Source organism: Schistocerca cancellata, chromosome 11 (genome assembly GCF_023864275.1).
Source record: "Schistocerca cancellata isolate TAMUIC-IGC-003103 chromosome 11, iqSchCanc2.1, whole genome shotgun sequence".
Lineage (NCBI taxonomy): Eukaryota > Metazoa > Arthropoda > Insecta > Orthoptera > Acrididae > Schistocerca > Schistocerca cancellata.
In genome coordinates, this window is record NC_064636.1 from 165,607,560 (window position 1) to 165,624,517 (window position 16,958).

At 38.5% G+C, this 16,958-nt stretch overlaps 2 protein-coding genes across 2 annotated transcripts in view; one reads left to right on the plus strand and one right to left on the minus strand.

The window, feature by feature from the left end:
• LOC126108402 (uncharacterized) overlaps positions 1-3,694 on the minus strand; it is a 142,630-nt gene extending 138,936 nt beyond the window's left edge. The window contains exons 1-2 of the mRNA XM_049913612.1: positions 3,619-3,694; positions 3,345-3,531 (exon numbers count right to left, since the gene is read on the minus strand). Coding sequence (XP_049769569.1) covers positions 3,345-3,531; positions 3,619-3,694 — 263 coding nt within the window. The remainder of the gene's footprint in view (positions 1-3,344; positions 3,532-3,618) is intronic.
• Positions 3,695-4,011: 317 nt separating this feature from the next.
• The window catches only part of LOC126108438 (protein SCO1 homolog, mitochondrial), a 55,723-nt gene continuing 42,776 nt past the window's right edge, over positions 4,012-16,958 (plus strand). Inside the window, exons 1-3 of the mRNA XM_049913654.1 lie at positions 4,012-4,323; positions 4,448-4,646; positions 15,999-16,196. Of these exons, the coding sequence (XP_049769611.1) occupies positions 4,270-4,323; positions 4,448-4,646; positions 15,999-16,196 (451 nt within the window). The 5' untranslated portion in view covers positions 4,012-4,269. The remainder of the gene's footprint in view (positions 4,324-4,447; positions 4,647-15,998; positions 16,197-16,958) is intronic.

A 16,958-nucleotide genomic window follows, 5' to 3' on the forward strand; every position in this document is an offset into this window, starting at 1 on the left:
AAGCAAAACGAGGATAATGGAATGTAGTCAAATTAAGTCGGGTGATGCTGAGGGTATTGGATTAGGAAATGAGACACTTAAAGTAGTAAAGGAGTTTTGCTATTTGGGGAACAAAATAACTGATGATGGACGAAGTAGAGAGGATATAAAATGTAGACTGGCAATGGCAAGGAAAGCGTTTCTGAAGAAGAGAAATTTGTTAACATCGAGTATAGATTTAAGTGTCAGGAAGTTATTTCTGAAAGTATTTGTATGGAGTGTAGCCATGTATGGAAGTGAAACATGGACGGTAAATAGTTTGGACAAGAAGAGAATAGAAGCTTTTGAAATGTGGTGCTACAGAAGAATGCTGAAGATTAGATGGGTGGATCACATAACTAATGAGGAAGTATTGAATAGGATTGGGGAGAAGAGAAGTTTGTGGCACAACTTGACCAGAAGAAGGGATCGGTTGGTAGGACATGTTCTGAGGCATCAAGGGATCACCAGTTTAGTATTGGAGGGCAGCGTGGAGGGAAAAAATATAGGGGGAGACCAAGAGATGAATACACTAAGCAGATTCAGAAGGATGTAGGTTGCAGTAGGTACTGGGAGATGAAGAAGCTTGCACAGGATAGAGTAGCATGGAGAGCTGCATCAAACCAGTCTCAGAACTGAAGACCACAACAACAACAACAAAGGTTGGCTTTAGCACAAAAAGAGGTGCGCAATGCCTCAACTAAAATTCTGGATAATTTACTCAGTGACGTAAAATGTCTTACAGACAGCAAAGTAAAATTTGAAAATAAACTGAAATAGTTTCTCCTTGACAACTCCTCCAAGTCCATAGAAGAATTTCTATTATTGTAATGGGTAAGAGGTGTGGATAGGAATTACTAACTCACACCAGTATATTTAATAAAAATAATAATAAACTTATAAATATTCAACCTGTAGCCATACTTATAAATTAATTTGCAATGTGATTGTAATATGACTTGGTCCACATCATTACAATTTACTGTGCAAATGATGCATGCAACATAAAACTAACTAGCTTATTTCTTTGTACATGTTCAATATCCCATATTAGTCCCATTTTATATAGGTCCCACGGATTTCAGTAACACAGTATTCTAAGATGGGGCACACAAGTAATTTGTAAACAGTCTCCTTTGTAGACTGATTGTGTTTTTTCACTATTCTGCCAATGAATTGAAATCTGCTATCTGTCTTACCTGAAATTGACGCTATGCCTTCCATTAAACTGCTCTACCAAATCCTGTGTCATATTTGACAGCATTAAAATGTTGTTAGCAAAACTTAAAAACATTGTTTCTCCTTGCTGAAATTAAATTCCCTTTCCAACTTTCTCTTCGGTTTCCTTTATTACTTGCTGAATGTATGAATTGAACAACATGGTGGATACACTATAACCTTGCCTGACTCCCTTACTCGCTCCTCAACAACTGTTTCTTTCTTTTGTCAGGCAATTATTATAACTGCAATCTAATTTCTGTACAAGTTGCAGATACACTTTTCTTCATTGTATTTTATGCCTGTCACTTTCAGAATTTCAAAGAATGTATACCAGTCAACATGTTCAAAGATGTTTTGTAAATCTACAAATACTATAAATGTAAGTTTGTCTTTCTTCAATCAGTTTTCTAAGATAAGTCATCTATCAAGATAGAAACACATATACAGTGTATAATGTTAAATATGGCAGACGTCAAGTTACGGTTCTAAGCTATGTCTTATTCCATCTATTCATATAGATGTACAACAACTTGTTCAGGTCCAAAAATATATTACACATGTTTATGTGTAACATATTCATGACACCAATAAATCAAACAAGGAGAAGACTGTAGGACAGGCAAATGAAACAAAAATCTGCATCAACATCACACAGTGATTCTCCGACAAGTCTCATGATAAAAGCAGGCTTCTACAGATTTGCACAAAAGAAACACTCTTCAGTCCCTGCCATAACTATGTTCATTTAACATCTAGGAACTGTAAATGCCACAGGGTTTCTTTGATTGTGGATTTAGAAAAATATGAATGTGAGACAATAATTTAAATTTCACAAACAAAAAAATGAGTACTATTTGCTACTGTATGGAGATTATTACTGGGTGTAGCAGATAACAAAAAATGTGCACTGAGCACATGTGAAATTGCTGTTGAGATACAGTGTTATTTTTTCAGGAAACTTGTCTATCATTAGAAACTGCTTTATCATCCACAAAAAGGCACTACAGAGACCACACAAAATACAAACTCCAAGAGCTCATGCATGCCATTTTTAAGAAGCTCAAATTCTTCCTTTATTATTTTTGTTCTTACTTACATAGAGAAAGCATCATTCACAAATAAAATTACAGACACTGCAAACCACTACCATGTAAAAATGACATAGTCCCCAAATAACGTAATATGATCCAAGGTAAAAGCTGGAACTATAGACTGAGAATATGTGAACAAAATGTAGATAAAACTGACGTCTACTAGCCTGGAACAAACTTTCTAACAAAATTACCACATAAAGAAGGCAAAGAATTACAAGATCTAAAAGAACTCTTAAAATGGAACTTTTAAGAAAATAATTGTATGGAATGGGAAAAGAGAGAGAGAGGGAGAGAGGGAGAGAGGGAGAGAGGGAGAGAGGGAGAGAGGGAGAGAGAGAGAGAGAGAGAGAGAGAGAGAGAGAGAGAAGAAGAAGAAGAAGAAGAAGAACTGTGCAACTGTATTATCCTCAAGTATTGTGTTAGTTACTTTCTGTACAATTAATAATACAGAATGTGTATGGTGTTTCATTACCACATCATTCTCCTACATACACTGTAATGCTAATCTGTATCTAGTGAGAATGTATTGTGAAAAAAAACTAAGTTGACACTTGCCACAGTGTCTGATAGGATTCACCATAAATGGGAAATGCCTTTACCATTGCTCCCACCAGCCACCATGCTGAGTGTCTACTTAGTTTGTGCATACAGTATCAGTCATGCTGTTGCTATCTGTATACTGGACACAAGTTTTGGTTGAATTAGGAAATTGTAAGCCTCCTGCAAAAAAAAAAAAAAAAAAACAGTTTATAAGGCCTATTATCAATATTCCTACTTGAAACATGTTCCTGTGATATCATTCTCATTGCAAAAAAATGACTTATCCAACTGAATCCACGTAGAGACAATATGTTGAGGGCCAATACATAAATAAATATGTAGAATCATTTGTGGTTTCCTTCATCCTTTCTGTTTTCATTAAAAGGCAACCCTCCACATTTAATATCACAAATTGCAGAATTTCGAATCAGTACTGTACGAATACAGTAGGTCAAAAAACTCAATACAAACCTATCCAAGATCTCTATGGTTATAAATTGGGCTTCTGTTGTTTGATTAAGTCGCCTGCCAATACAAAATACCATGTCAATCACTTCTCGGCTGAGAATCATAAAGGGTATTTTATCTTCCCTTCTCTTTTCAAAATCTTCTGTATTTTTCATCTCGAGGTTCCGCCAAAAAGCCTTTAGCATAGAAGCTGCAATGCCACGCAAACATTACGATATCAAATGATTAAGTGAGAGATTTTGCCATGAATACATGATATATTTTTCGTATAACTTGCCTAAGTTCTCGGGACTCCATGTTTCCGATAACCCACAAAATTCCGACAGTTCATAATGAGCATCATTGTCTTCCATCGTGAGTACAGAATGCTGCGTACCTTTACTTCATCGCTGCTTTGGAGTTACTTACGCGATAAAGGTTGAATTCAATACAGAACATAATTCGGAAACATGACGTTAATTTTGCTAAAAAATCACTACTCTTACGAGATATCTTTTCCCTTCCTGACTGTGGGAGCACAAAAAATTTGGAGTCCACGCAATGTTACGATTGAAATTAACCGCCATTTCCAAAGATGTTAGTTTTATATGTACGATAATTATTTGGTTGATAACAAGAAAGTTCTCTTCAAAGATTGTAAATGCAATGCCGGTGCATTGCAATGACTCACTAGGTGATGGCACAGTCTAACAAAGACTGTGGTGATGGTGTGAAATTGTATCGATTGAAAAAAAGAAAAATTTAGTGACGAATAAATTCATTAGTTATATAGCTGAAAACATTTAATACATAGCATGGAGAGTGTCTACTCCTGCCAGAGTGCTATACGTTCACAAGAAACGCCGTATCTCTGTAGTATATGAGTGATGACCCGTACGTAACCTCTCTCTCGTTACTAGTTTGGGCGTGCGCAGATTGTGTGTAAACAATGTCGAAAGTTCTGCCGAGACTACATTATTTGTTCAGAAATAGAAGTAGTCTGGTTAGTATCCGCTGAAAAGATGCAACATACATTTTACAGAATCAAGTGATTTACGTTTTCGTATTTAAGTCCATCAGGGACAGCAAGTTCAGTAAAAAAAATGGTGTCCTGTTTATTGTTTTAGATGACAAGAACATGCACCGGTGTCAGAATGTACGCTACGGACGATTCAACTAGTACAACGACGAAGATTCCAGGTGGAAAAGAAGATGGGAAGAAGGGAAAGGGTGGTCCAGTAACCTGGAAAACAGTGGGTATCACAGCTCTTGTAGGTGGTTCCCTGGCAGCTTTTATGCTCCATTTAAAGAACGAGAAACAACAAGGTATATTTACACACAGTGCTCACTACATATGTCACTTAGTTAAGTAATTGTATTTTCTGCCTTAGCTGCATTTCCATACTATATAGATGTGCAACACTTGTTATTGCTGCATCTAATTTCGTACCATATTCAACATCACACTGTAATCTGTCAATGTGTTTAAAATGTGAGTTGAGTGCTGCATGTTAAATGACAATGCTTGTGAGTGCCTTTATGGGTACTGTTGTTAAGTTTTCCATAATTCATATCATCATCAATTTCCTCACTGTGTGTCTACACAACAGACACCCTACCTAATATTATGTCTCGTTGAGTCGTTTCTTGGACACCGTAAGTATTCTTGTATGATGTTTGGTAACTAAATATGGAAGTAGTTCAGCCATGGATTATGAAGTTCATTCCACATTATCGGGAATCAAATGAAGTTTTTACTTTAGACTTCTGCCAATAGACTGGAGCCCTATTATTTGAAACGTTTTTCCTTGCATTGTTTTACATTTTTGAGTAACTGTTTTGAAGGCCTACTGTTAATTTGAAGTATACCATATTGGATAAGAGTTTTTACAAAATTGTAAAAAAATATTGATAGTATGGTCATGTGTCATACAAAGAATGTATACCAATAGCAGAAGATTTTCCTACCCTCCCATTGTAGTTTGACTCTTTGAACATCAGGTACACAAATTTTCCAATTCATGTGGTGGCATCAATTGAACATTAGTAATGCAAGATCACTGGCCCACCTGTATGCTTTTCTTAAATGACTCTTGAAATATGCATGCCCTCATGTTACATTACTCAAGCAAAATGTAGTAAAGATGTGTCTACTCATGTTTGTATAGTAGATGTTGTCATACCTCTCATTCGCATTCAGCATTATGCATTCACACTTAAATACCTGTACAAATGAATTTCCCATACGTGTCATCAAGTGAAAGAACCTCCAGTGATGTGGAACAAGTCTAGATATACATTAATAAAAGGCTAGAAAAATAATAAAAACTTTATCTTTGATCTATATTATTAACAGTAAACCAACACTATTCTCCTTAATGCTGTTGGTGCTAATGCCAATTAAATGTAACCCAGTAAATTGAAATGAAAATCACTGGTTTTAGGGGGAGAAACTGCTACTTTCCGGGTTGTATTAAAGAGATGGCACTGTTTATCTCTCACTTAGCAACAGGAGATAAACATGCTTTAATTAATGTAATTAGGGGATCAAAAGAATCTTTGTAACATAATTGAGAAAGCAGCCTTTTTTCTCTTCAAAATAATAATTATTTGATTAGAGCAGTATTTTTTGTAGAAAATAATTACCTACAAGTGTCTAAACAGAAGTCTGTTTACAGTACACTATTACTTATGATGCCACTTTACAACAACATCGGTACTTGCAATGAAGCTAAGAGGAATTTTCCTTTAAATTTTCTAAAACTTCTATGTTTCAACAGAGAATATAAGAGTTTCTTAGGTATCTGTAATGTACTGATTTATTTGTGAGAACTACGTGAAGCAAATGCACTACTTTTAATAACTTTAAAGAGTATTACATAAAAGCACCTGCAAAGAGTTTCTTTCAAGTCAAAGAGTAACTTAAATGAAATACAAAGAATGTATAGCATTAACTATTTGTCCAAAGTGAAATTAAATGTGTCATTTCAGTATGTCACATTTGTCCGTGGAGGTAAAAAAAAAGAAGCTAGTTGTCATTACTTCACAAACTCAAAGCTGACATCTCACGTAGCCCAAAACATTAGGTTCACCACATTTATACCTCCATTGTTCACTGCTGTGACACCTCCGTTACATTACTCTAATGTGCCCGTGCCCAGGTTCGACTGTCTTTGGTGGTTTGATTGTGTGGAGACATAGTTGTTTCATCAAAACTGCCACTTAACATTGTTTACAGATGTAGTAATTAATCCAGTCATAGCCTAAAGCTTAAAGGAATCACATTTCATTCATAAGTGGAGACGTTCAAGCCATATTTTCGTTTGTATCATGAATTATGGTTGCACTGTTACCTTTATCGTAGTGGTTTTATTTTAGTCATTTGACTTCAAATTTGCTTTACCTTACTCAGTGTCCATTCTTTCTCTTCTTTCCTGTGTTCTTCATTGCCTTACAAATCACAAACACTCATACATCCGAACAACACCATATCAGTGGTATCGTCCCCACACAACACTTGGCTACGTAATCACACTGATTGTTGGGGCAGCATCTGCTGCCCTAAATGCCTCCCACCGATAATTATTCATTGATCACATTTCCTCCCACTTCAAGAGAGAGGTTCTGGTTAGAACAGCAGTCATGTGCATGAGTTTTGTGTGTGTGGTTGTATGAATGTGTGTGTGTGTGTGTGTGTGCGCGCTTTGCTTCCTTTCTGTGGAAGGCTTTGGCTGAAAACTTAGGTGAACACTCTTTTTGTCATGTCTGCCTGCTGCTCGGCATGTGAGTAGCGATCTACCCACTTCACAGTATAGTTATTTCCTCATGAAGTGTGTTGTAAATAATCCACTGCACTTCAACAGGAACAATAGGGTACATAAGTACAATACCAGAAGAAAAAAATTACATTCATCATGCCATATTAAGGCTGTCTGTAGCACAAAGAGAGGTTCACAGTGCTGCAACCAAAAGTTTTAATCATTTACCTATTGATATAAAATGCCTGATAGACACCAAAGTAAAATTTTAAACTAAACAAAAAATGTTTCTGTTTGATAACTACTCCTATTCCACAAAAGATTATCTGTTACTGTAATGGGTGAATGTTGATGGGTAGGAATTACTAACATCTGTCTGTCTATAATCAAAACAGCAAAAAAACTAATAAATAATCACCATGCAGGCATATTTACAAAAAAAAATCTTGACGTCAACATATGATGACTCATTCCACAGCATTACAATTTATCATGCAAATGATACATGGAACATGAAACTAACTAACTAACTATTGGTATATCACAAAACATGGTTGTTGTTGTTGTTGTTGTTGTTGTTGTTGTTCTTGTTGTGGTCTTCAGTCCTGAGACTGGTTTGACGCAGCTCTCCATGCTACTCTATCCTGTGCAAGCTTCTTCATCTCCCAGTACCTACTGCAGCCTACATCCTTCTGAATGTGGTATAGGCTTATATACTTTGAAAACCTCAATATGAAATTCAAAATAAAATCAAGCAGATGATCAAAGTAGATGAACATTCCAATTGTGCTGTATTTGGTTATTCCTGAAAAACTGACAGAGATATTGGAGAAATATTCTGTGAACTGATGCAAATAGGCTACTGTTGGAAAGAGAGGCCTACATCTTACACAGGTTAGGCAACCATTGCTAAAAAAAATTACTTATACATGTTACAGGAAAATACCTATTTTATGGGGTCTTGATGTGTTTGAGACCGGACCCTTATCACATTTATAGCATTCCACAATGCTGGAAGATTTTTAAAAAATTATATCCTTTTTTTCCTGTAAATTGCTATTATTGGCCACGCGCTGAATGACGCATCTATAGATTTCAATGTGAGACATGCAAACTACAGTGAAACTAATGCACTGACAATCTAATAAAACAAGAACTCTATTCTGCATGGAAGCATGCCTCTCTGAGGTTCTATTTATTTGACATTCCAATAATCATTCACTTTGTTGGCATGCACAATATACAATAGCATGCCTGGCTTCTTTCCTTGTTGCAAAATGTTCAACAAAGAACATGTAGGTAAGCTTTTTCGAAATGCGAATATTAAAAATGTGCATATGAGTTGAAAGTTGAAAATGTGACTAACAAGAAGCACTACCAGTAAACAAACAAGCATTAGTTTTGGATTTCCTGCTTCATTTGCCATCAATACAAATATAGTAAAAGTGGAATAAAATGCATCATGAAGGCATCTTTTTCAAATCTCATGGTTCTTGGTTATTCGAATTGCATCAACAAAATCAGGTTACATTAAGGAGGCCAAATGGGCCATATTAGCTAAGCAAATACATATTCAAGAACAGAAAAATGTTCAAAATTGCTTTTCTGCACTATGTTATTCATGGAAGCCCTATAATTTGCAGTAATAATGAGGAAGAAGCAACTGTAAACAGTAGTCTGCTAATGTTTTGGGCTACTTAAAATGACAGTAGGCCCGGCCAGTCTGGCTTCAAAACGGCATACAGTGTAATTCTATAGTGACACCTTCCACCCCCCCCCCCACCCCCACCCCACCCCCCTTACTTTTATCATGTAAAGAGAATAATCTTTCTCTTGGAGTTTTCATCATATTGTCGGCAAAGTGATTCTGTGTTGACACATGCTGAATGGCCAGAACTTCGTTCCATTGCTTTTTTCAAATTTATTTATTTGTTTATCGTGTGATGACAGGAGAAAATATTAGACAACTGTTCACAACAAATACATGTATATTTCTACATTGATGCGTGGAATCTCAGGTTCGTAATGGGTTCATAGTCCCAAGTCCACATTTGAAATACAGTCAGAAGCTTCTGCAGACAAATTGTGAAGGTGCGTTTGAATTCTCCGAGGGAACATTCAAATGTTATATCAGGGTGTATACACCTTGGGACACATGGGAAATCTGGGAAAATTTGGGAATTTTTTATAGAAATCTGGGAAAATTTGTTTTAGTTTTCAGTTAATTTTTTGTAATTTTGACTGGTAATAACTGATACTTTAACAAAGAATTTTACTTCAGCCCGCTGCTGCAGAATTATACTGCAACAGTAAAACATAAATGAGAGACTAACACTTTGACTGAAAATGCGTTCATCTAGGTAACCCACAAAATGCTCGGCACACGGCAGGGAAATTTAAAATCGTGCTTATCAGAATATTCAACTGCTGCAATTTTAATCTGTGCTGATGGGAGTTATGTTTAGCTGCATGTTGTGCCAGAGAGTGGTCCGCTTTGCTCTCGGCCATAGTTTGGCAGTTGCTATTCATTCTGGTGGACAACTGGTTGTTAGTCATACTAATATAAAAAGCTGTGCAATGCTCGTAGCAGAGCTGCTATATGATATGGTTGCTTTCAAATGTGGCCCAGTCTCTGATGGGGTAGCATAAGCTGTGGTTTTGCACTGGGTCTTCCACAGGGATATGATCCAGGAATTGCGGTTGGGAGTGGGACAGGAATGGAATATGCCGTTGTGGAAGTCGGGTGGGCAACGGAACGCTACTTTAGGAGGGGTGGGAAGAATCTCGGGTAGGATGTTCTTCATTTCAGAGCGTGATGATAGGTAATCGAGGTTTAATCGAGGATGATAGGTAATGGAGGATGTGGTTCCCTTGTTCATATCCAGTGTGGTACTGGAGGACAAAGGAGACATTTGTTTGTGGACTAGGTCTGCATGTCGGACGGAATGTAGCATCTTTCTTCTGAACAACACAGGCACTGCAAAATTGTATTTATCTGCTGGTACTGGGCAGGTAACTTTCAATTAGAATTTTTCCCCCGTATGGGAATACACATAATGAACGTACAAATGCAGGTTACTGACACACAGTTGGTGACGTGGAAATTTGATTCTGGCTGTGAGTCGTGCTCTGATACCCTAGTGGTAAGGCAGCTGCTCACAATACCGTATTTACTCGAATCTAAGCCGCACTCGAATCTAAGCCGCACCTGAAAAATGAGACTCGAAATAAAGGAAAAAAATATTTCCCGAATCTAAGCCGCACCTGAAATTTGAGACTCGAAATTCAAGGGGAGAGAAAAGTTTTAGGCCGCACCTCTAAATCGAAACAAAGTTGGTCCATTGTAATACGAGATTCAATTTAGGTCGAATGAAAGACAATACAGCTACAGTAGTTTGGTTCGAGTCGTAAGCTTAGCAGTTAAGCTTTACCAGGTAGCCATTGCTATGCGTCAGGCGATCCGTCCGTATTTATACGGGTACCCTTCCTTTTTCACGTGCTTCGTCTGGTTTGAATCGATTGCTTATTTTGCTTTGATCTGATAAGTGCCGTTTTCTTTGTTATAGGTGTTTACGTCACTCTAAGCTGAAAATGCATTACTGTACTGTGTCATGCATTGTTTGTCGTATTCTGATAGTGCGTGTGTACGGCATCTCATTAGCGAAACAATGGCAAGAGACTGCAGTTTGTTGTTACTTACACTGCTGCTTCCTTTGATAATGATCAACAAGAACCAAATAATAGACTGCGTATGATAGAACATGTTCTGAACGAGAGTTAGGCGCAAATTTTTCTCCGTTTGAAAATCTTTGCGGCCGCTTCTTTAGTACATTAAATTCTGCACAGAAATTAGTCATCTTACATTTAAAATCTAGTCAGTTGCCGTGCTTCATTTCTGACTATATCACTATTAGGCATAAGAATAATACGAATATAAACATGACACGATACGTATATTCTTCCGCGTTTGCTGTTGTTTCACTCTAGTTTCGTAGTTTATTAGGCAGACAGGATTTAAATGAGAGCAGCAAACACGAAAGAATACATGGCAAAATGTTTATTTTCGTATTATTCTTATGGTGAAGAGACTACTGCATGTGATTCACATTTCATCAGGTTCCTATTAGCAACCATCTCTTCTCACGGGTAGGAAAAAACTCGGAACGTAGAGTTGGCCATATTGACAAAACATCCCTAACAGTCTTGCCAGTTGGATTTTCGTAGTACATTGAAATTCTGCTACATTCGAAGATGAACAATACGGAATTTGTATTTATTTCGTTGGACAATGTATGAAAATGCAGTGGTCGAAACTCGGGGCGGAGAAAAAAAAAGGTTTTGGCGCCAGTATTTATCTTTGTGCCCACAACGCATGCTTGTGTAGCGCTACATATATTCGACGGCAGAAGTTAGTTGTGGCGGCACCTACCAACATTTTTCAGAACTTCCGCTTGCTTTGCACTCGATTCTAAGCCGCAGGCGGTTTTTTGGATTACAAAAACCGGAAAAAAAGTGCGGCTTAGATTCGAGTAAATACGGTAAGCAGGAAATCCGAGTTAGACACCTGGTCGAGCTCAAATTTTTGTTGCCATAGTTTCATTATAGAGAGGACGGTTGTCGACATTCAAAACTGCGAATATATCTTGTGTACTCCGTAATGGCTGTAGTCATCACAGGGCCTGCTCCCACATGTTCAAAATGACATTGCGTCTTACTTCTGAACGACATGGGCACTGCAGTATTGTATAAAGGAATAGGCCAGACGTGTAGCTGCCGTAGTTCTATATTGGGACAGATCACACTGACAAAAAATCCTTGGTTTGATGCTTAGTGCTTGAAGGTTACTGACAATGCAACATTATGCAGGCAAAAATATGTGGGGGAACCTACAGCAGCAACTTAACTATTCTTGAAGGGAAGTTCCAGGAAACATTCTGTCATAACATAAAATAAGTGAAATAGCGCAGATAGAAAGAATATTTTAACAAATTACTGAATGCTTTGACTGTTCGTACGAGTCAGAAAGGAGGTAATGCATAACTTAACTGCTGATACATTGGTCAAATGGTCCAGTTTATTATAAACTACTGTTGCCCGCAGCTCGCTCGTACGTGAGTAGTTTTATTGTGACTAGTGATGGTGAGTAAGCAAGCTATTGCCCATACAGTAATGTCAGCTGCTTTCACATGTCTGCCTGATCGGGTAAGCATAGTTATAGTTCATGATGTGTGCCCCCCCCCCCCCCCCCCCTGCTAAGCTCTTTGTGCATTTGCTGATAAGCTCGCTGTTGAGTTGCAGTAAGCTGCTCCTTTGCTAGCTGTTGTAATCACTGAAGTAACATCAAATACTCTCTCAGCCCATGAAGTTTCATTTCATTTTCTTCTCCCCTGCTAGGTGTTTCACTTTTATTACAGGGATTGCAAGAAAAGGAAAAAAATTAATAATTGTCAGTGTTCTGACTCTTTCCTGTTTGCGCGCATGTGACATCGTGCATCACAATGTCATTATGTCACAGGATGAAGCAGACATATGTATTGTTTGGTTCAGTTGACCCAGAAATAACAATTCAGAAAGCATTTTAGCAATAGAGATGAACATCTGAAGCTCAGATTTTTATCTGTGTTGCTAAAATGCTCCCTGAACCTGTGCCAGTTGCAGGTTGCCTATCTAACGACTTAGAGGGTAAGAAGAAATTTGACCAAATTCAAAATGTTGTCATAACCTACTTATTAAGGGGTGTAATCTTATGTCAAAAGTTTAACTCGTTAAGACAAGTCTTCCATTAGAAAATGTGTGTTTGTTTGGAGACAGCATAACAGCAAATACTCAAAATATATTTGGCAGTATTTCAGAGTGAGCGAACTTTGTGACTACCGATGAACTTGACACAGAATTTCAAAACCTTTATGAACCGTTTTCCTTACTGACATTCCCCACAAAATGGTGAAACGAAAAAAGTTTATTGTTTACTACATTTTCATTGTTTATGTAGTAAAACTTAGCATAAGTACAGCATTTTAATTTTTTTACTTCATTACTACTAATTCTATTTGCAACCAAATTTGTGGACTTAGCATAAGTACAGCATTTTAATTTTGTTGCTTCATTACTACCAGTTCTATTTGCAACAGAATTAGCAGACAGTATCCACGTATATCATTGAATGTACCTGCAAAATAATATCATGACTCGACACATAGTTGTAAATTTCATTTCATTTCATTTATTTATTCATCCAGAGATCTTGTTGTGTTATTACACGTAGATGTAGGATAAGTTACATTTAACATGCTTTGATACATAAATTTACTTATTTTGTAGGTATTCAGTTACATGCATAAGTATAGACATTCTTAAGATATACATTTATATAAATTGTATGAATATAATAGAGGGAAACATTTCACGTGGGAAAAATATATCTAAAAACAAAGATGATGTGACTTACCAAACGAAAGTGCTGGCAGGTCAATAGACACACAAACAAACACAAACATACACACAAAATTCAAGCTTTCGCAACCAACAGTTGCTTCGTCAGGAAAGAGGGAAAGACGAAAGGATGTGGGTTTTAGGGGAGAGGGTAAGGAGTCATTCCAATCCCGGGAGCGGAAAGACTTACCTTACGGGGAAAAAAGGACAGGTATATACTCGCGCGCGCACACACACACACACATATATCCATCCGCACATACACAGACATAAGCAGACATTTGTAAAGGCAAAGAGTTTGGGCAGAGATGTCAGTCGAGGCGGATGTGCAGAGGCAAAGATGTTGTTGAATGACAGGTGAGGTATGAGCAACGGCAAATTGAAATTAGAAATTAGCGGAGATTGAGGCCTGGCGGATAACGAGAAGAGAGGATATACTGAAGGGCAAGTTCCCATCTCCGGAGTTCTGACAGGTTGGTGTTAGTGGGAAGTATCCAGATAACCCGGACGGTGTAGCACTGTGCCAAGATGTTCTGGCCGTGCACCGAGGCATGTTTAGCCACCGGGTGATCCTCATTACCAACAAACACTGTCTGCCTGTGTCCATTCATGTGAATGGACAGTTTGTTGCTGGTCATTCCCACATAGAAAGCTTCACAGTGTAGGCAGGTCAGTTGGTAAATCACGTGGGTGCTTTCACATGTGGCTCTGCCTTTGATCGTGTACACCTTCCGGGTTACAGGACTGGAGTAGGTGGTGGTGGGAGGGTGCACGGGACAGGTTTTACACCGGGGGCGGTTACAAGGGTAGGAGCCAGAGGGTAGGGAAGGTGGTTTGGGGATTTCATAGGGATGAACTAAGAGGTTACGAAGGTTAGATGGACACTCTTGGTGGAGTGGGGAGGATTGAGAGGATCACCCTGTGGCTAAACATGCCTTGGTGCATGGCCAGCACATCTTGGCACAGTGTTACACCGTCCGGGTTATCTGGATACTTCCCACTAACACCAACCTGTCAGAACTCCGGAGATGGGAACTTGCCCTTCAGTATATGCTTTCTTCCCGTTATCCACCAGGCCTGAATCTCCGCTAATTTCAAGTTGCCGCCACTCATACCTCACCTGTCATTCAACATCATCTTTGGCTCTGCACTTCTGCCTCGACTGACATCTCTGCCCAAACTGTCTTTAAATATGTCTGTTTGTGTGTGTATATGTGTGGATGGATATGTGTGTGTGTGCGCGAGTGTATACCTGTCCTTTTTTCCCCGTAAGGTAAGTCTTTCCGCTCCCGGGATTGGAATGACTCCTTACCCTGTCCCTTAAAACCCACATCCTTTTGTCTTTCCCTCTCCTTCCCTCTTTCCTGATGAGGCAACAGTTTGTTGCAAAAGCTTGAATTTTGTGTGTATGTTTGTGTTTGTTTGTGTGTCTATTGACCAGCCAGCACTTTCGTTATGTAAATTATATGCTGTACATAGCTAATCATAACTTTTTTGATATGTTACATACAGTCATCAGATAATGATTACAGAGTAACACTACATTGTGTTATCATAAGTGCAGATGAGCCATAACAAAGAACAGTTATATATGTGAATCGAGTCAAATAAGTCAGTTGAAAGTAATATTTTAACACATGCAGTAAAATACATTACAAAAGTTGTTTTAGATTACTATTCATAAATTCTTCCACTGAATAGAAGCAGTGCTTCTGTAGGATTGACTTTATTTTGGATCTGAATCCTTTCTGGCAAGACCTGACATTTTTAGGTAGCTTCTTGTACAGAAGTACTCCCCTGTGCCTTACACTTCTGTGCCCTTTATGTAGCCATTGATCAGCTATAAATATGTCATTGGAATGACGAGTATTATAATAGTGAACATCTCTATTTTGTGTAAATATATGGAGATTTTCATGAATGAAACACGCTGTTTCATGAATATAGATACAAGGCACTGGCAAAATACTGAGCTCCTTAAAGAGATGTTTAGTGGTGGAATGATTGAGATGCATGAAAAACTAGCTTTTTCTCAAAATGGAATGGACACTACTCGGAGTATATTAATCTAATGTTTCATAATGAGAGCACTTAATGACTTCCAACAGACTGCAAGCATAATTTCAAATCTTCTCTCACTTGCACGCTTAAAGTCAAATATTTAACAGATTAACTCAGTTTTAAAGTAATCAGACGTTTCGAGCAGTTTTATATGTGAGAGTTCGATTCTTTAAATAATTGGAGGGTTACCGTTATGTTTTTATTGGCAGTACTAAGTGTTTTGATTCTAGAAGGTAAGTACTGGCCAACAGTTCGTAGTCATAATTGTATAGTTTCTCGAGTGACTTTCCTTTCGATGCAACAAACTGCACAAATACACTGCCTCAAATGGCAGTAAAGCTACTGCAGGTGTCAGTCGGAATTGCGACGCCTCAGCTACGCGGTACCGACAGTCGACAAATTGCGATCGGTGCTTCACTGTACGCAGCGCGCGACCGCGAGAGGAAGCGGCAGCTGGGCAAAGCGGCCATTGGCGGTGCCTTCGAGCTCGTGGACTGCGAGGGCCGGCCGCGCTCCAGCCGCGACTTCCTGGGCCAGTGGCTGCTCATCTACTTCGGCTTCACGCACTGTCCCGACATCTGCCCGGACGAGATCGAGAAGATGGTCGCCGTCATCGAAACTCTCGGTGAGTTTCCGGCCTGCGGCCGTGACCCTCTGAACTCACTTTAATGCCTCGTCACTCGTAATTCGAGGTGTCGACTCGTCCTTTCGAGTCGGAGTGCTTGTCGGTGCCGTGCTGAACGACTGTCGTGAAACTTTCCCACAGGTATAAGTCCTTCTGATGATGGGGGGGGGGGGGGGGAAGCAGATCCCGGGTGGAATGGGCAGGTGCGAGAAAAGATAATTTAGGAATGAAATACTGGGTACCAGAATGAATCGTTTGTTCTGCAACAGTGTGTGTGCCGATTTGAAACTTCGTAACAGATGGAAACTCTGTGCCGAAGTGGTACTCGAACCCGGAACGTTTCCTTTCGCGGCGTGCGCTCTACCGGCTGAGGTATCTGGGCACAAGTCGTGACCTGTAATCTCTCCCTTTTGGAATTTTAGATATTTTATTGTTTATGTAACAGTTTGACAATTGGACTTTTGACGGAGACAATTTACAAGAAATCACATCCGATACGGAAATAAACCAGCTACCTATTATTTGTGACAAGTCTGTAATAATGTCTGTTGCCTTGGTAATTAAACATTGTCAGACGTGCTATAAAAGACAACACATTGCATATAAACTTAGGTTATTGGTCCCCAACAAAAAATTTTTGTTGCTATGCTTTCCACATCCAAAATTTTGCAGGTTGTCATTCTGAGTAAGTCACTATTTAATTGATCTCAATTCCTTATCAACACCAGTTTCAACTTTTTGCACAATCTCCTGTAGATCATT